The following is a 19,944-nucleotide window of genomic DNA, read 5'->3' on the forward strand; positions in this document are numbered from 1 at the left end:
AGGTCAGAGCAATGGAAGGGCAGGAAGAGAGAGTAAAGAATCATAAGATACAAGAAGAGAGGGAAAAAAACAATTCTTAAATATAGGGGAACAGAGCAGGACATAATGTCTTTTTTCAAGTGTCTGCCACTGGAAAATGTACCCAAGACATGTGAGTTGAATGGTTGTTTCTCACTATATTTTACAGAAACAGCTATGGGGAAGAACATTGGTGCTCAAAGTAATGATGATTCTGAGTATGTTCGAGCAGTTTATAGGTAAATGAAGTGCTTTTAATTATTTCCAAAATTGTTATTGATTAGGTCTTTAAAAATCGTTGCTAATAATTTCTGTCTTCAATAACATCGAAATGAAACATTGTATTAAAATTAACCTAATCATTAAGCATGCATTTCAGTAATAGAAGAAGGATTGTGTAAATCATGGCACATCCAGATTATGCAGTACTTAAAAATGACTATTTTATAATATATCGAGAGATTATATTATGATGCTAAATGGGAAAAGAAAGAGTAAATTTTTTTTGGAGTTTGATAACCACTGGGTATAAAAAACTATTCATAGAAAAAATAGAAGATACTACATGTTACCTGTGGTTATTATAATTTTTATTAGTGTGTGCTCTATTTTTGTTGTGATTCATTCTCCTTTTCTATTATTTTCTGCACTGAATATGCATTAGTTTTTGATTGAAATAATCAACTTTACTTTTAAAATTGTTTGCTATTACTCAGTGATTAAGTGGCAGGGCAAGGATTTGACTTGACTTTTTTGATTTGACTTTAAGTCCACTGCTCACTTGCTTCATCTTAATAACTACTTATTGAGCATCTGTATTCCACCGTTACTGCACAAGGTACTGCCTAATTTTACAGGGGCACACAAAACAGACAGACTAGCAGGGGAGACAGGAATTGATGCATGTAAATATAAACTTATAAATTAAAATAATTGCTTAGAAAGAAAAGATCACATTGATAGGAGAGATGAAAACAAGGCTATGTCTTACAGAGTGGCCAGGAAAGGTCTTTTTGGAGGAATTGGCATCTAAGCTGGTCACAAAGGAGGAGATGGTGTAAAGGTCTTTCTGCTTTTCACTGGAAATGACAAGGGCGGTACTCGGGACAGCTGGGAGACAGATGGGTATTTAATGAGCACTTTTCCGTGGAAGAGGGCAACCAGTTGTTTTCTGGCACTCCAGAGGAGTGAGTGAGCGAGCAAGTAAGTGGACATTAAAAGAGGCAGATTTCATATCAACCCATGGTACCAGAGCCACAGGCAGCCGGAGGAGGTCCAGAACTCTCCTTGGAGAAACAGAAGCAGAGATCTGATGTTGTAAGGATGTTTTATAATGGATTATTCCTTCCTCTAAAGAGCCCATTAAATGTTTAAGCTTCACCGCATGTGTAATAACCTGTGCATTCATTGTTGAGCATAAAGCTTGGAGCTCTTAGCAGCCTCTAAGATGAAGCTTCATCATTGCCACCTATCAGCCTCATTGAGACTGGGTATCAAATAGGTGCTCAAGAAATACACATCTTCCATGTATCAGCTGATGTCTTTTTATCCTACTTATAGGGTGAGTGATTCAATACATCGAAGAATGAAGGCACCCTGGCTCTGGTTTGATTTTTTGTACTTTATGTTTAAAGATGGACAAGAATACAGAAAGAGCTTAAAGATCCTACATAATTTTACCAGCAATGTAAGATTTCCATTTTTTTAAATGTGATAAAACATACACAACATAAAATATACCATTCTGGCCATTTTAAATGTACAATTGAGTGGCATTACGTGATTCCCAATATGCAGCCATCACCACCATTTATTTCCAGATCTTTTACAAGTCCATGATTTTAATGTTGTGTTAACATACCCTGGAACCTGTGTCTCATAAAACAAAGGTTGAATGGAATAATAATGGAAAAACATAGAGAGCAGATTACATTTTAATTAAATATTTGCTAAATATTAATTAAACACTTGTTAGGGGGCAAACATGGTATTGAGTACTCCAAACAAGTAATGAGTAAGACACGTATGCCCCTACCTTAAAGAGGTTAGTCTAGTAGAGGAGCTTGTCTATTAAAAAATTAAAAATGTGATATGAACTATAAACATTTATTAACAAACAGGGTTATTCATTCAAAGAATAAAGAGACAAGGATTGATGTTATAAGAGTCTTCTGGAAAATGTTTAGATTAGGCAGTAGTTTTCAATGCATAGGGCATTTATAGCAGTATCTCAACTTGGAAAAGAAGAAAATTAACCAGAGACTACTATTTTACTTCCAGTTCAAAATAAGGAGATAGTGATATTGTTTCGGGATATAGAAGGTCAGTCTTGGGTTAAACATGTGTTTTTGACAGAGCAATATTTAATTGAAAATAGACATCAAGCTATGATTTTAGTGTACTGATAAAAACTCTGATTTAAATATATTCTTGCTTTGCTGTAAGTTCTGGTTTAAAATATTTGAGGATTGCTTCCTTCAATGAGGCACAACCTATCACCAACAGATCATGTAGTTACCAAGTCAGCAGATGTTAGATGACTGAGCTCTTGGGTTTAGTTGGCCACAGTGGAGAACAGATTCATCTCCCTTACTGGGCAGTAGAAGAATGACCAACAGTTTGCGTGTTATAACTGCCATTAAATTTTTCCTCAAATTATATGCATTACTGTCAATATCAATGACTAACGAATTCCAAATTGGGTGAACAATATTATTCATTTAATAAATTTTGAAAATGGCACATTGAGTACCAGGCACTAAAGGTTCCCCCCAGGATGAAAGGACATGGAATATTTTGTCCTCAAAGAACTTAGGATCTATTCATTCAGACCACTTAGGAGCAGGTTTGGTCAATTGCCTGATAGGAGAAGAAAGTTGATATGTATAACTAAATTAAGTTCATGGGCTTTAATTTTTTATTCATTCAGAAAAGATCTAATTGAACATTTCTAAAATGCCAGGGGTTGGAAATATATCAGGGAACAAAGACAAATTTGCTGCCATGTGGATGGTACATTTGAGTTATGCCTTATGTTATAGAACAAGTATAATATAAGGCCAGGGGGTGAGTGAAAAAGAAAAAAAAAATAGAGTTAGGAAGATAGTAAATGCTAGGGACCAAGGTAGCTGTGATCTGGGAGGTCTTTCTGATAGTGTGAAAAGGGGCCACAACTTTAAAGGAGGAGGGAGCCAGGCACACTGGAGTCTGAAGAAAGAGAATTCTAGGCAGAGGGGACAGCAAGCATATAGGGTGAATTGACTAATCAGCTTGCTGTTCTTTTCTCCAATACAACCTGTAATTAGAATGATCCATAATTAGTCTATTATATAATGATTGCATTTTCTCCACTACCTAAAGTTTTCCTCATTAGCTCATTCAAACCTCTATGGTACCCTTTAGTAGACTACTAACTATTCTAGTGTTGAAAAAGATGACAAAAATAGCACTTGAATATTCTGAATTTATCTGATATGAAATTTGTTTCAAAAATCTTATCAAACAACATCCTAAAATGTTAAAAGGAAGCTTTACTATATTTTCACAAGAGCCTGAATTATTGTTGAGTTAGAACAGCAAAGGTTTAGAAAAAAAATCCATTAAAGAAGCTAGTCATAGGAAAATGTATTATGAAGGTAACTCAAATTCCAAACCAGAACATATGATTGTTTAAATCATATAGGTCATCACTGAACGGGCTAGTGAAATGAAGAGAGATGAGGAACGTAGCCATGATGACAAGGACATTCCCCCACACAAAAATAAATGCAAGGCTTTTCTTGACTTGCTTTTAAATGTGACTGATGACAAAGGTAACAAGCTGAGTCATGAAGATATTCGAGAAGAAGTTGACACCTTTATGTTTGAGGTATTTTATCTTATGTTATTTTCGGATATCATTAAACAAACTCCAGTTTTGTCTTTTTTTTTTTTTTTTAAGAATCTTTAGCGTTATTTTTATTTGTTTAATTTTAATAAATTTTCAGGCATACTCACTGCATGTGGAAGTTCCTGGGCCAGGGATTGAACTGACACCACAGTAGTGATGGATCCTTTACCTGCTAAGCCAGGAGAGAGCTCCTAGCATTATTTTTTAGAGTTTACTCAAGTTTTAAAGTAGCTTCACATAACTGAAGATGAGTCATTAAATTATAATTAGAAATTACAAAATGTAAGACCCTGATTAAGTACCAGCTCAACTTTCTTCTTCAGAAAAAGCTTTTGACTTGTGGTGGGTACTCGACAGACACATTGTTTTCTCAAGAAAACCTTAAACTCATCAGATTTTTCCAAGCAGCAAAGCAGCTAGAAATTGCTCTCACTTCCTTATGTGGCTTCATCCCTTTATTTTTTAATCTCTGAAAGCCAGAAGTCTGTCTCAGCACTACTTCCTTTTTGAAGTTCTAGCAACCAAGTGCTTAGTTCTTGATATGAGTTGCTGTAACTAAAGAGAAAGAGTGCTCTGAGAGAGAGTTTGACACATTTGCAATTCTAAAGGGATTTCTGGTCTTAAAATAATGAGAAGAAAGATGCAGTTTTTACAAAAGGTAATTCTGACATTATTAAATATTAAAAGAATGACTCAGTGTGTGGATTGCCAAATATAGACTAAGAAATGGGTTTTTTTGTTTGTTTTTGCTTTTTAGGGCCACTCCTGCATCCTATGGAAGTCCCAGGCTAGAGGTTGAATTGGAGCTATAGCTGCCTGCGGACACCACAGCCACAGCAATGCTGGATCTTAACCCACTGAGGGAGGCCAGGGATATAACATGCATCCTCATGGGTACTAGTCAGATTAGTTACTGCTGAGCCACAAGGGAACTCCCAAAAATGGTTTTTAAAAGCACACTGTGGCAATATCCTGGAAGTGGAGGAAAATGAAGGGTATCAGCAGTGTCTGAATGACTCAGCGGTTGCCAACTGTCGGTGGTATGAGTCGGCCCCTTCTTGCCATCTGGGCCCAGTGTACCTGGGGTGCAGCGTGCGCCAGGGCCAGCGCATTCTCCCTGGGATGCTGTGTAGAAAGCGAGCGGTGTCAAGGGTCCCTAGGCCCAAGGTCTCCTTCTGGCTCCGTGCTCGCTGGCGCTACAAGATTGAGCCAGTCATCCCAGGTCTTTGTCACAGTTTCCCTGTATATAAAAATAGAGAGATGGGGAGTTCCCGTCATGGCGCAGTGGTTAACGAATCCGACTAGGAACCATGAGGTTGAGGGTTCGATCCCTGCCCTTGCTCAGTGGGTTAAGGATCTGGCGTTGCCGTGAGCTATGGTGTAGGTTGCAGAAGTGGCTCGGATCCTGCGTTGCTGTGGCTTTGGCGTAGGCTGGTGGCTATAGCTCCGATTCGACCCTAGCCTGGGAACCTCCATATGCCGCTGGAGGGGCCCAAGAAATGGCAAAAAGACAAAAAAAAAAAAAAAAAAAATAGAGATTTGATCATTGGTTTTAAACCTCTTTTAAAGCAGAACACTTTATCGAAATTACATTTTATGCGTAAACTGGATATCTAAATTAGCTGAAAAGTAGAGCAGTACTTAGCCTGCGGGCTTTGGGGCAAAATCCCAGCTCTCACCTGTACTAGAGGAAGGACCTCGGGCACCTGATGGAGACTTTCTGGACCTCGGTGTCCTCGTTGACATAGACTGTGCCTAGCAGGATACTTAAGAGGGTTAGACTACAGATTTTTTTTTTTTTTTTTTTTTTTTTTGGTCTTTTTGCTATTTTTGGCTGCTTCTGTGGCATATGGAGGTTCCCAGGCTAGGGCTAATCGGAGCTGTAGCCACTGCCTACGTCAGAGCCACAGCAACGCAGGATCCGAGCCGCGTCTGCAACCTACACCACAGCTCACGGCAACGCCGGATCCTTAACCCACTGAGCAAGGCCAGGGATCGAACCCTCAACCTCATGGTTCCTAGTCGGATTCGTTAACCACTGCGCACGACGGGAACTCCACGACTACAGATGTTTTAAAGTGTGCCGAGAACCGTGCAGGCACTTGGGAAGCACGTAACAGGTACTGGCTACTGTTATTTGCTGTTGAGGTGGAGAGACCAGCCCACATCTCCACCCCGCATGCGCACACGCACCCATGGCCATATATCGGCACACTTACACATACATACACTCTCATACACACACCTTCACATCCACACACGGGCCCACACACATCCTTCTCCCACAGGAAACCTCTGCCTTTCTTGAAAACAGACTAATGATCTCTTTCTTCCAGCGCTAGTGTTCTCTGCAATTCTGTTTTTTCTTTTCGCATCAAATAGGAGGCGTAGCACTTGCAACTGTCAGATTGTGTCCTCCTCCGTGAGGCCGAGGCAGGCTATTACTAGACACTAAGGTATCCGCCCCATCCTGGCGGGCTTCTCTCAACTGTGTGTTTTATGCTTTGTTTCCTTCTGCTTTCTTCTGGGAGCAGGCAAGCTGAAATAGGAAATTCAGCAGACATCTCTTACACGCCTGGATCAGACTTCCTCTTATAAATTATGGAGAAGTTATTAAGAATTATTTCGCCAGAGCCCTTCTTTCTGTAACTTTGGTAAACAACTGAGTGAAATGGGCCAGAGTTCAGTAGATCTTGGAAAGGAACAGCAAGCACGGGGCAAGGCAAAGACATGAGAATCAGAGACTTGTAATCTCTGTTTTTAAAAATTGCAGAATAAACCTCAAACAATTCAATTTAGAAGCTAACAACTGGGAGTTCCAGTAGTGGCGCAGCAGAAACGAATCCAACCAGGAACTATGAAGTTGCCAGTTCTATCCCTGGCGTCGCTCAGTGGGTTAAGGATCCGGCATTGCTGTGAGCTGTGGTGTAGGTCGCAGATGTGGCTCGGATCTGGTGTTGCTGTGGCTGTGATGTAGGCTAGTGGCTACAGCTTCAATTAGACTCTAGCCTGGGAACCTCCATATACTGCAGATGGTGGCTTTAAAACAGGACAAAAGACAAAAGACAAAAAAAAAAAAAAAAAAAAAGCTAACAACTGCTTTGGAGCCTTCTGCACAGAAAAAGAAAAATTGCAACCATCAACTGTGTCGAATAGGGAAAATGGAAAAGTAAGATCTTTCCAAGAGGAGATAATTCATTTTCTCTCTAGTTCCCTTAAAAGTCTTATCCATAGAGCTATAGTAATATTATTATTAATTTTCCATTTTTTTTTCTGAAAAACTCATGTAATGTGAATAATGGTGTCAAGTATTTCATGGTGTTTTTCTGAAGAATAATTGACTTAGTTTCAGCAAAATACTTAATATTTTGCCCATAGCTCAGCAAGTATTACATAAGGCTAGTCATCAACTTCTTGGTGTGGCAGATGTTACTCAGAACCACACGTGTACTCCCTGGTGTCCAGTGTCAACAGGTAAAACCTACCTTACAAATGCTGGAAGGTAAAGGAGTACAGATCTGATAAATTGGCTCTTGAAAGTCAGACTTTTTTCCCTTAAAAACCATCTAGGTCACCTAATTTCCTTGAAATAACCACTTATTAGCACAGCCCCACCACTTCTCATCACATAGGCAACTATGTGTAGTGTTGAAATGTCTCCTTAAGGATGAACTGCCCCTTTGAAGAGATTGTTCTATTTGTGTCTCAACCAAGGTGAAATGCTGTCCATTAATTTGTTACATTGGGTCACAATGCAGCTGTCAAGTCCAGAGACAGTTCAAGATAGAGTCATCTCTTCTCATCTTCTCAATACAACTCTATTGTTATTTCTTTTTCCCCTTACCTTTGTAGGGCCATGATACGACTGCAGCTGCAATAAACTCTTCCCTATATCTCTTGGGTTTTTATCCAGAAGTCCAGAAAAAAGTGGACAATGAACTGGATGAAGTGTTTGGTATGTTTGGTCCCTTCACTAGTTCCACTCTGGGTACCACGTGTTTTTCTTGCACATGATGGATACGTGGTAGGACCTATTCTAGAGATACTGCGGTAGGCAGGAAAGCTCCCATATGGGGTCCCTTCCATTACCAGTCTTTACAAGGCCTCATGGATTCACTTACACGATACAGGCATTTGCTAATTGCATGGCATGTGATGGTCCTGTTCTCAATGCCGGAGAGGCACAGGTAAATGTTACTGTCATTTACATGTGCCTCTTACTTATTAAGGATCTTACTCCTTAATAGATGAAGCAGACATATGTACATAAAGCATGGAGTCATGGCTGTGTGCTTGAATGATATGAAGAAGACTCCACTTGGGAGCAGAGAGGAGCAGGTGACATTAGATAGAGGGGTCAAGGAAAACTGTTTGATACAGCATCACTTCTGGCCACAGATGAGTGAGTAGATGTGTTAAGCTGATAGGACATACATTTCTATTGCACAGCAGCAATCGCAGGTAAGCAGCCCTAGGCTGATGCCACTAGTGATGTCATCAGAGTCCCAGCACCCCTGTCTTGTGAATCAGCCACTCCCTTCCTCTTCCTCCAGCCCCTGGCAACCCCTAATTTACTGTATGTCTCTATGGATTTACTACCTGTTCTGAGTTTTTCCTATAAATGGATTCCCACAATATGTGACTTTTGGTGACCAGTTTCTTTTACTGAACATGGCATCTCATTTTCTTCTTTTCTTTTTTCTTTTCTTTTTTTTTTTTTTTTTTTTTTTGCTCGCTATGGTTCCTATTATCGACTTCCACCCCCCCCCCCCCCCCTGCCCCCCCCCACCCCCTGACCCACTGGCAATCCCCCCTCATTTCTGTCATTTCCTTCCAACTTCTTTTCTTTTCTTTTTTTTTTTTTTTTTGATTATGGGTAATGTTAGAAATTCTACTCTAGCTCTAGATATTTAACATTCAGTGTTTCGATAAGGATATTCTTCTTCGATATCCCACCCCCAAGCTCAAATAACTCTTTCATTGTTATCTCATGTATTTATTTACAACCAGGGAAGTCTGATCGCCCTGCTACCTTAGAAGACCTGAAGAAACTCAAATATCTGGAATGTGTTATCAAGGAGAGCCTTCGCCTTTTTCCTTCTGTTCCCTTCTTTGCCCGTAGTATTAATGAAGACTGTGAAATTGGTAAGAATTCTACAATTTGAATAGTAGGGAGAGTGGATGTTTTGATGTCTGTCTTGCTCCATCCTCATGGCCTGTTGACTACTTTTTGACAGCGGGTCACAAAATTGTGAAAGACTCTCAAGTAATCATCGTGCCCTATGCGCTGCATAGAGATCCAAGGTACTTCCCCAACCCTGAGGAATTCAGGCCAGAACGGTTCTTTCCTGAGAATTCCAAAGGACGACATTCATACGCATACGTGCCCTTCTCGGCTGGACCCCGAAATTGTATAGGTTTGTATCCACCGGAACTGGTTCGACCTTTCAGGCTAGCAGAGTAGCGGATTTCTCACAAAAATTTCTTGGGATGTAGTATCCCATAAGCAGCAGTCTTAAAAAAGAAAAGAAAGAAAGAAAAGAAAAACCAAACAAAAACTGGCTTCCTCTCCCTTCCACTATATTATATATTATTGTTTTAAACTATGGCTGCTATAAGATGTATTAGTTTGCCAGGGCAGCCATAACAGAGTACCGCACACTGGGTGGCTTAAAGCACAGGAATTTATTTTCTCGTAGTTCTGGAGGAAAGAAGTCCAAGGTCAAGGTGTCAGCAGGATTGGTAACTAACCTCTCCTTAGCTTGTAAATGCTCATCTTCTCCCTGTATCCCCATATGGTCCTTCCTCTCTGTGTGTCTGTATCCTAATTTCTTCTTATTAAAGGGACATTAGTCAGACTGGATTAGGATCCACCCATCTGACCTCCTTTTAATTATCTTTAATTTAAAGGTCCTAGCTCCAAATACGTGCATATTCTAAAGTATGGAGGTTTAGGACTTCAACCTATGAATTTACGGGGACACAATTCAGCCCATATCATAAAGCACAATTAGTTTCATGGTAGAGCTTGAAAATGTTGTAGCTTTTAGAATAAAGCAGACTATATTACACATGGTAGAAAACTTATTTATAATGATGAGTTGTATTTAACTCACTTTTTAGTTTGTTTCTTTAAAGAGTTTGCAAAACCGAAACACCAGATGCTTACCACAGGGCCAGCCGAAGTGCTTCAGCAAGATGAATACGCATTACCATGCATTATAATCACTGTTGGCTTTGGAATCTCTAGCATTTTATTACTAATGTAAATGCAGGCATTTGTAAAATAAGGGCAGCTTCAAATGTATGAATCCGAAGCTTATTTGGTGACTATATGGCAAATTAAATTAAAGGTCCAATAACAACAACATCAAAAAAAGGAGTTCCCATCGTGGCAGAGCAGAAACAAATCCAACTAGGAACCATGAGATTACAGATTTGATCCCTGGCCTTGCTCAGTGGGTTAAGAATCTGGCATTGCTGTGAGCTGTGGTGTAGGTTGCAGATGTGGCTTGGATCTGGCATTGCTGTAGTGTTGCCTAGCCCCTCAGCTGTAGCTCTGATTAGACCCCTGGCCTGGGAACCTCCATATGCCGCTAATGCAGCCCTTAAAAAAAAAAAGCAAAAAAGAAAAAAATGAAGATCTAATAACAAAGTACTTTGTGTGGTGATTCTCATGCTTGAATGAGCCCAGGATTTATCTGGGGTTTTGCTAAAATACAAATACCTGGACCACCCCAGCTGTTCAGATGCACTGGGTGGGAGCAGGGAAAGGCACTCAGGAATCTTCATTTTTAACAAGCATCCCAAGTGATTCTGACTCTCCCAGGGCCCATTGTGAAAATACCATTGCTTGCTTCCTCTAATTGGATTTGTGGTTTTCACCTTTGAGATCTATCACTAAAGTATTTACATTCATTTGAAGGTCAAAAGTTTGCCATAATGGAAGAAAAGACCATTCTTTCTTGCATCCTGAGGCATTTTTGGGTAGAATCCAACCAAAAAAGAGAAGAACTTGGTCTAGCAGGAGAGCTGATTCTTCGTCCAACTAACGGCATCTGGATCAAGTTGAAGAGGAGAAACACAGATGAATCCTAATGATACTCTTGGGCTGTGTTCTTATAAAACGGCTTTCTTTAAAGGAAACTTTGCATTTATGCTTTGTAGATCATGAATTCAGTATTTTTAATCTCTGGACCTTATTTTTCTTGTCCTTACTTATTGGATCAAGTCTACCAGAGACAGAGTTTTCGTATCTTTGTCACCATGGTAGCTCTGATCCCTGGCCTTGATCCCCAAAGTGGAGTTAACTATTGACTATACCCAAATAAACATACAAAAGCTTCTCAGCAGAGGGATCCACAGGCCAAGTCAATTTCAATGGACAGACCCAAAGGATATAATTTAATTGTAGTTCCAAGATATTTTTAATGTACTCTTGTTGACTCAGGAACTTATATTCATATCTATTCATAGACATTTATTTGAAAAGAGTAAGTAAGTCCTTAGACTTAAGAAGCTTGAGTTTCAAGAATTTTATCAGTGGTGTCAGTTCTGAAAAGAATAGTCATTATGATACTTTTCAGATTTAATCATCTACAGTTGATCATTTATAAGCTGACTCATAGGTTCTGTTCCTACATCCCTTTGGACTCTATACTTATAGCTCTCCTTTCATTCCTCAGAGCATCATACTTCCCTTTATATATCACATGTTATTGGGAGAGATTCCTCTGAGTAATCTCCAGTCCCTCACGGTGCCTCAGGGAGTTGACTAGAGGCTTTTGGACCTGGAAGGACCTTAGAGCTTATCTAGTTATGCAGTGGCCACTCCCTCTCCACAGGTTCTGAATCTATGGATTCAACCAACCAGAGTGGAAAATATTTGAACAAAAAATTCCAGAAAATTCCCCAGAGCAAAACTATTTACATAGTGTTAAGTATTAGAAGTAATCTAGAGATGCTTACGGTTGGATGTGCATATCCGTATGCAAATACTATGGCATTTTACAATAAGGGATTTAAGCATCCATGGATTTTGGTATCCTTGGATGAGCCTGGAACCTGGAACCAATCCCTTGCAGATACTGGAAGATGACTGCCTTTTTATTAGAAGGGAATTGGTTCAATGGAAATGTAGGTTTCTTCCCAAAGCCATGCCACTACTGAGTAATAGGACTGGCAACAGAGGTCTTTACTCTAGATCTCCCTACTCCCAATATGATGACACTTCTGCAATATGCTCTTGCTTTATGGAACTCATGTCTATAACTAGATGCATCATTAGAACACAGATGTTCTTCCTCTCATTTTGGCATATCTCTTCTAGAATTCTTCCATGATTGAAGGAAAAGAGAAGCACTTTATCCATATGAAGTAATTCAGGAGTATCTCAGTTTAGGGTTAGACTTCCAGTAAATTCAGTCCTCCAGAATATACTGTCAAGCTGATGACTGACATCCATTCCCTGAATTTTAATGCCATGGACAATATCTCTACTCCCTTACTCAGTGACTTTAAAAAACTTTTTAATAAATAATTGTCATAGGATTATTTCTTTAATTTTCTGACGGCAATAGCTGATAGAAACGACATATTAAGAAGATGGAATATATATTCAATGGATGTCAAAGAAAGACGTTACAAACCCAAAGCCTTTTGGGAAGCATCACAGGCTGGGACAAGGCAGGGTCAGCAACTCTACCCACTTTAATATCCCAAAGATCCCAGTGCAGACAACCCAGCCCCCAAAGCAGATGAGGAAAAGTCAAGGATATATATGATACAGTTGAAAAAGATTCTCATCCTATGATTGACCTTGTTATCTAGAAAGTGGATATGCTAGAAAATCTTGTTCCCAGATGACTTTGGATCATGGGAGTTTTATTTGTGGAAATCAGTCTTATTTCTCAATTTTATGCACTTACTCTTAAATCTTATTTTTGTTTTGTTTTTCTTTTTTTTTTTGTTTTTTAAGTGACTCTATATTAGATGTGAAATTAAATGTAAAGTAAAATGTTGCTAAATGTTCCCTTTTTAAAATCTTTGTTTAGCCTCAGAATAATTTGTTATTCATATTTTAATTGGAAATTTTCTGAAACTGTGTCAGAGTTGGAATTGAGAAATTATGTCATCTTCTGTAGTACTGAAATGCAGATTCTGATTACTTTAAATAAAAGGATTATCAAATATCTGTTTGTATCTCCACTTACCTGTCTTACTTCTACTTGAAATAAGTATTGCAAGAAAAATAAGTTAGGTTTTAAACATGGGTGCTACATTTTATTCTAAGTATTAATGGCAATTTGAAATACGGTTAACTTTAAAGACAAATTAGTGGGTGGCTGATTCATAATGCAATAAAAGAAAAAGCACTTTCGAGTTGATGTCATCAGTGTCACTCAGAATTTCTAAAAAATGATCCTCATGTCATTGCGATAGACTGATTTTGAGTTTCCCTGAATCTGAAGAATAAACTGGAGGAGAAGTAGAGATTTGAAAACACTTTGTACAGCTGATATCTGAAAATGAAATCCCTCAGAACTACCTTGGAATCAGCAAAAAACATTTTAAAAAATTTAAAAAAGCATCGCTGGGTCCCAGGGACTTACAGTCTAGAAACCTCTCCTGGTGGTGGACTATGAATTGATGCTTTATTCATTGTCACAGACAACTGAGGACCAACTGAGCTAGCTTACAAAGAGATGCTGAAAGATCAGTTTTTACCCTGGAATGTATCTAGAAGGTCAAAAAGTATTTGCAGCATCAAACAAGAGGCTAGTGGGTACATTAAAGATTTTTTAAATCTGCCTAGACACCCCCTTTTTCTAGGATTAGCAGTGATAAATCTCCTCTACCTTTTTTTCTGTTCTCCTCATCCGTTGGCTTCCCCCAAACACACTCGTTGTTAAGTATGTGGTTCTAACTGATCCTGCCTGTGTTCTTAGGTGTTTCCACTCGACAAAAATTGATTAACCCAAGTGGGATCCAATCAGAGTGTCCCCTGTGACTTTTTTAAGCTGGAATTGAAGAAGAGAGACAGTTAATCTCCTCGGGTAGAAACTTCAAGTTGTAGGACTGGGGATAGACTGGCAGTTGAACTTCTGGAGCAGCTGCTAGGAGTTGGAATGAAGATGATGAGTAGAGAGGATGCAGAGATAAGAAATGGAGAGAACCTTGGGAGGGGTTGAGTCCCACATTCCAGATGCTGAGTTTCAGCTGTTCAACCCTACTTTCCATCCAAAAAGTGAGGATTTTGCTATTTTGTTCACATTGATTATCTTTCACTTTTAAGCAAAAACAACTTAGTGTTTGTCAGGATAAAGAAAAGTATCTCATGATTTTAGGGCTTCATCTTATTTTTTTCTTTTGTTCAATAGCATCTTAAAACAACATTAATTTTAATAATTTGCACTTTTGTTTATATGTAGGTGAACTTTGGGTTCTCTGTTTAGTAACTCACAAGCTCAAAATCAAGGTGTGAAGGTTCTGGGAAAGAATCCTCTTCCAAGCTCATTAAGTTTGTTGGAAGTATTCAGTTCCTCGCAGAACCGAATTCTTAATTTTCATTCTGGCTCCTGGCCAGAGACCACTCTCAGTCCTAAAGGTCACTCTGTGGTCTTTGCTACCATCCCTGTCCATTTCAGAGCCAGCAATAGAGAGCTCTCTTCCTGTCCAACCCCTCTCACACTGAATCTCTCAAGCTTCTCTTACGCTAATAGCAGAAGAAAGCTGTTTTTAAAGGGCTCATGTGATGAGATTAGACCCATGCAGGTAATCGCCATTTGATTAGCTTGAAGTCGATCATTTAGTAGGCTTAATTACAACTGCAAAAACTGCTTTTGTTGTAATGCAATACAATTGTGGACAGACAGGGTATCCCAACATCTTCAGTCCTGGGATTAGAGTAGGAAATCTTGGGAAACATTTTAGAATTCTGCCTACCACGCTCTCTTTTCAACTTCAATCTGATTTGGTTCTTCTGAATCCACAAGGAAAGCTTTAGTTTTATTGCATCATGAGAACACATTTTATGTTCCACTGTAAAAAAAAATTCAAAAGAAACCAATTATATTTAAGTAGGTTAAAACTGATAATCACACCTTTTAGGGGAACAACCTCAGAGTGTTTCTGCTGTGATTTGGAGACAGGGTAGTTTGTTGTTGTTTTTTTTTTTTCCTAGTCATTTTTTTTCCTGAAAAGACTGGTGGCAAGTGAAACTGTAAATTTAAATTCTTTAATACTGCACAAACCAGAGGATTCCCTTTTGTTGTTTGCTGGTGTATCCGTTGATGCTCCGAATCTAAAAGTCAGTGCAGCATGTATGTTTGACATATGCTGCTTAATTACAGCCAGAAAATATTTCATTGGTGACACTATCTTACATTTTTAATGAGTACAGTTCTGCATTGCTATAACAACACAATAAATATTTAAGAACCAACTCCCTAAAAATCTAATTTACTAGCCAGAAAGATGTATTGCATTTTTGAAGAACAATTAGGAAACAATGGAGATGTAGTGGGCAAGGAATTATAATCTTTAAATATTTTTAAAAGCTCAAAAAGAAGGATCAATCATTTGTTGTGAATCTAGTAGGTCAATCTAGGAATGAGGGGCAGAAATGGCAAGGAAGTATATTTCAAAAAAGAGGGAGAATTTTCCTTAAAAATAACAATAAAATAGAATTCCCTGAGCAGGAACAGGCTCTTGAGAAAACCAGTGTGTTTCTTTCAGGTTGAGGTATCCTGACAGAGAAGTCTGAACCCCATACTAGGAGTGCCCACCTTATCTGAAAAAGGACAGATGGTAGGTCTTTTCAGCTTTGCAGGCCATTCTGTCTCTGTCACAACTACTTAACTCTGTAGGGTGAAACAAGCATGACTCATACAGGAATGAATGAGCATGACTGTGTTCCAATAAAACGTTATTTACAAAAACAGACCGGATTTGGACCTGGAAATAAAGAGTCTTATTTCCTGAATTGGGTGGGAAGAAGACCTAAACCTTGACCAGTTCCCTTCCATCCTTAAAACTTCACTGTTATAGGATCCTTTCACTAGGATTAGGCAGGCATTGATATCACTTGTCAAATTCTCTTTGTGCTTTCCAGGATGATCTGTCCATTCCCACCCCTTATTCAGTTGTGTAGCTGGGCCATTATACTGGAAAAGTCCAGTTAGACAAGATTTCTTATGACCCCAAATAACTGGGAATGTTATAGGACACTTTTAAGAATGAAAACTTGTGCATGAATTCTATGGTCCTATTATGAAACAGTTAAGGTATTAAACAGCGGAACACAGGAATGGGACTTTCATAGGATATGTTGACAAGACAAAAAGTTGAAACTGTTGGCGGAAAACCAAAGTCAATATCAGAGCCAAGCAAATACTGCCCACAGAGCCCTATTAGGAAAGCTTGAAGACCAGCCATTTTTCAGGAGCGAGAGACCTCCTCACCTCCAGAGCCATGGAAGTAATTGTGCTTTTCAGGTAGAGAACTTCTATTATTCTGATTGTTTCCAAATAGATTTTTCGTGAGGTACTATACTTACTTGATGAAGAAGCTATTAGTTGATGTTCTAATTTTCTGTGCATTTAGAAAATGGAGATGGAACTGATGTTCTCATCTGTGGAGCTGAGTGGAAGATACTGTTAAATCAAAGAGAATATTGACTGATTTAAAAATTTTAAATGGGTTTGAATATTTTGAGTATCTTTCCTTAGGGCTTCTGGACTGATAGCATTGCCATGGTTTACAATAGTTTTCTTTTTGCTCAAATCAAGAGGCTTCACAAGTGTTTAACTCCGTTCTATCAGTTCACTTTCCACAATTCCTAAGACCACAGGTGCCAAATGAGCAATAAACACAACAGTAGTCTAGTGGTCTCAAATTATATCTTGTGCCAAGTCCTTGGGTACAGAAGATAAAGAAAACCTTTGCTTTCTCTACTGGTAATTGTGAGCTTAGATTTGCAATTCAGACATTTATAAGAAAATCTGTATCACCTTTTTATAAGAATAGACATTTATAAGAAAATCTGTATCACCAAATTAAGGTTCATGGTAAATATGATCTACAAGCAGCAGGGTCATGTGTTTGCTTCTTTCTCTTTTAGGATAATTTCATTCAGACAAGCAGTTTACTTCATGTGCCTGTTTGCTGCAGTTTCCTGTGGTGAGTGTGGATTATCTATAAGACATAAAGTTAGAGATGGATGGGAGAGAAATAATCAAGTGAGACATCCACCCTTCAGGACACATATCCTTTTAAGGTTCAGTACCCACTACCACTTTTCAGATGTATTGCTCTAGATACACCAGAGGGAGGAGCCCAGAAGTGAGAATGTCCTGGGCAGACGGTAACAGAAACTTCTCTTTGGAAATGACACTCCACAAAGCAGTGGACTCTTTATTTTTGTGATCAACATTTAGAAAATCAACTTATATGAATATTCTAAAGGGCTCTAGGCATTTTACAGTGTCTGGGTCCAACCCAAGTATCATCATAGTATGTACTCATTAGGTTGGCTTACTCTTTTAGACCTCTGGGGAAACATTTCAGAAATGAAAGTAACTGGTTTATATTTAATTGAGTTTCAACATCAGGTTTTGATCTTATTTCTCTTTCTATCCATTCCATTAAATTTCCAGAGAATAAGGATGACTCTGGACACAGTTTTTCATTAATCATTGTAGAATGGAGTTTCTACAGTGCCACCATTATGGGGGGTTTCTAAATCTATGTTGACATAAGAAGACCACATCGCAAGGGATGGGATAAACACCTCTTGAGTAAGGGTTATGTTTGAAAAGAAATATAATTTCTTAAGGAAAAAGATTTTTTCCGCCTAAACCAAACATACCTCCGCCTGTCCCCTCACTACTATTTGCTCTTCTGAGCCATAATTGTTATCATGCACAAATCCATTGAATGCTAAGAAGTAGAAACCAGAGGTGCTTTGAACATGGCCACTTCAATTTTGTTATTTTTGACCAAAAAAATTATGATCATGCTAGGAAAACTAGAGGTGCAAATTAGCATAAAATGAGAAACTACATATTGTCTGTAGTCTTACGATTCAGAAACAGCCTTTGTTAAAAATCTTTTGTTTAGTCTTTCAGATCTTTTTTCTGCACATATCTTTATACATTTAACAAAGATGTTATTAATTCTAAATACTTTTGTTGTAACTTATGTTTCCCATGGATAGTGATCCTTTTCATGCAAATAAATGTATGTCATGTTTTGGGGCTTAATATTCTTCTCTGTTCATGGTATTTTGGGTTTTTTTATATCTTTTTTTATTACTCAAATGAATTTATCACATCCGTACTTGTATAATGATCATAACAGTCTGATTTCACATGATTTCCATCCCACAACCCAAGCACATCCCCCCTCACCCCAACTGTCTCCTCTGGAGATCATAAGTGTTTTTCAATGTCTGAAAGTCAGCATCTATTCTGCAAAGAAGTTCGGTCTGTCCTTTTTTCAGATTCCAAAGATCAGTGAAAGCATTTGATGTTGGTGTCTCATTGTATGACTGACTTCACTTAGCATGATAATTTTTACGACTATTCATGTTGCTAAAAATGCCACTATATCATTCCTTTTTAAGGCCAAGTAATATTCCATTTTGTATATGTACCACTTCTTCTTGATCTACTCCTCTGTCAGTAGACATTTAGGTTGTTTCCATGTCTTGGCTATTGCAAATAGTGCTGCAATGAACATCGCAGTACATGTGTCTTTTCGAGTCATGGTTTTCTTTGGGTAGATTCCCAAGAGTGGGATTGTTGGATCCAATGGGAGTTCTATTTGTAGTTTTCTGAGGCATCTCAATCCTTTTTTCCACAGTGATTGCACCAATTTACTATGCCACCAAGAGTGTACTAGGGTTCCTTTTTCTCCACACTTCTTGTTTGTAGCCTTTCGGATGATGGCCATTCTGGCTGGTATAGGTGGTACCTCAGAGTGGTTTTGATTTGCATTTCTCTAATAATGGGTGATGTTGAACATCTCTTTGTGTGCTTTTTGGCCATGTGTATGTCTTCTTTGGAGAATTGTCTGTTTAGATGTTCTGCCCATCTTTTGATGGGGTTGTTTGTTTTTTGATATGGAGTGGTAGGAGGTGTTTATAAATTTTGGAGATTAATCCCTTGTAAATCGATTCATTTGCAAAGATTTTCTCCCATTCTATGGGTTGTCTTTTTGTGTCATTTAGGGTTTCCTTTTCTGTGCAGAAACTTTGAAGGTTGATTAGGTCCCATTTGTTTATTTTTGTTTTTATTGTCAGTAGCCTAAGAGGTGGATCTGAGAAGATGTTGCTGTCATTTATGTCAGAGAGTGTTTGGCCAATGTTTTCCTCTAAGAGTTTTATAGTGTCTGGTCTTATATCTAGGTCTTGAATCCATTTGGAGTTTCTTTTTGTGTATGGTGTTAGGGAGTGTTCTAGTTTCATTCTTTTCCATGTGGCTGTCCAGTTTCCCCAGCACTACTTATTGAACAGGCTGTCTTTTCTCCGTTGTATATTCTTGCCTCCTTTGTCATAGATGAGTTGGCTGTAGGTGAGTGGGTTGAATTCTGGGCTTTCTGTCCTGTTCCACTGATCCATATTTCTGTCTTTGTGCCAGTACCATACGGTTTTGATGATTGCTGCTTTGTAGTCTAGTCTGAAGTCAGGGAGCCTGATTCCTCCAGCTCCATTCTTCTTTTTCAGGATGTCTTTGTCTATTCTGGGTCTTTTGTGCTTCCAAACAAACTTTAAAATATTTTGTTCGAGTTCTGTGAAAAATGTCCTTGGTAATTTGATAGGGATGACACTGAAACTTTATATAGCCTTAGGTAGTATAGTCATTTTGATAATATTAACTCCAAGAGCATGGTATGTCTTTCCACCTATTTGTGTCATCTTTGATTTCTTTCATCAGTGTGTTATAGTTTTCAGAGTACAGGTCTTTTGTGTCTTTAGGTAGGTTTACTCCTAGGTAGTTTATTCTTTTGTATGTGATGGTAAACGGGATTGCTTCCCT

General features: G+C 38.6%; 2 protein-coding genes across 3 annotated transcripts in view; both read left to right on the plus strand.

Annotated features, from left to right (window-relative positions):
• The window catches only part of CYP4V2 (cytochrome P450, family 4, subfamily v, polypeptide 2), a 30,238-nt gene extending 17,138 nt beyond the window's left edge, over window positions 1-13,100 (plus strand). Inside the window, exons 5-11 of one of the 2 annotated variants that reach the window (XM_021075585.1) lie at window positions 188-257; window positions 1,579-1,705; window positions 3,701-3,886; window positions 7,760-7,862; window positions 8,918-9,052; window positions 9,145-9,324; window positions 10,833-13,100. In XM_021075585.1, the coding sequence (XP_020931244.1) occupies window positions 188-257; window positions 1,579-1,705; window positions 3,701-3,886; window positions 7,760-7,862; window positions 8,918-9,052; window positions 9,145-9,324; window positions 10,833-11,005 (974 nt within the window). In that variant the 3' untranslated portion in view covers window positions 11,006-13,100. The remainder of the gene's footprint in view (window positions 1-187; window positions 258-1,578; window positions 1,706-3,700; window positions 3,887-7,759; window positions 7,863-8,917; window positions 9,053-9,144; window positions 9,325-10,832) is intronic. The other variant, XM_021075586.1, reaches the window with a different exon arrangement.
• KLKB1 (kallikrein B1) overlaps window positions 16,366-19,944 on the plus strand; it is a 28,692-nt gene continuing 25,113 nt past the window's right edge. The window contains 2 exon segments of the mRNA NM_214074.1: window positions 16,366-16,401; window positions 17,028-17,086. Coding sequence (NP_999239.1) covers window positions 16,379-16,401; window positions 17,028-17,086 — 82 coding nt within the window. The 5' untranslated portion in view covers window positions 16,366-16,378.

Source organism: Sus scrofa, chromosome 15 (genome assembly GCF_000003025.6).
Source record: "Sus scrofa isolate TJ Tabasco breed Duroc chromosome 15, Sscrofa11.1, whole genome shotgun sequence".
In the NCBI taxonomy this organism is placed as follows: Eukaryota; Metazoa; Chordata; class Mammalia; order Artiodactyla; family Suidae; genus Sus; species Sus scrofa.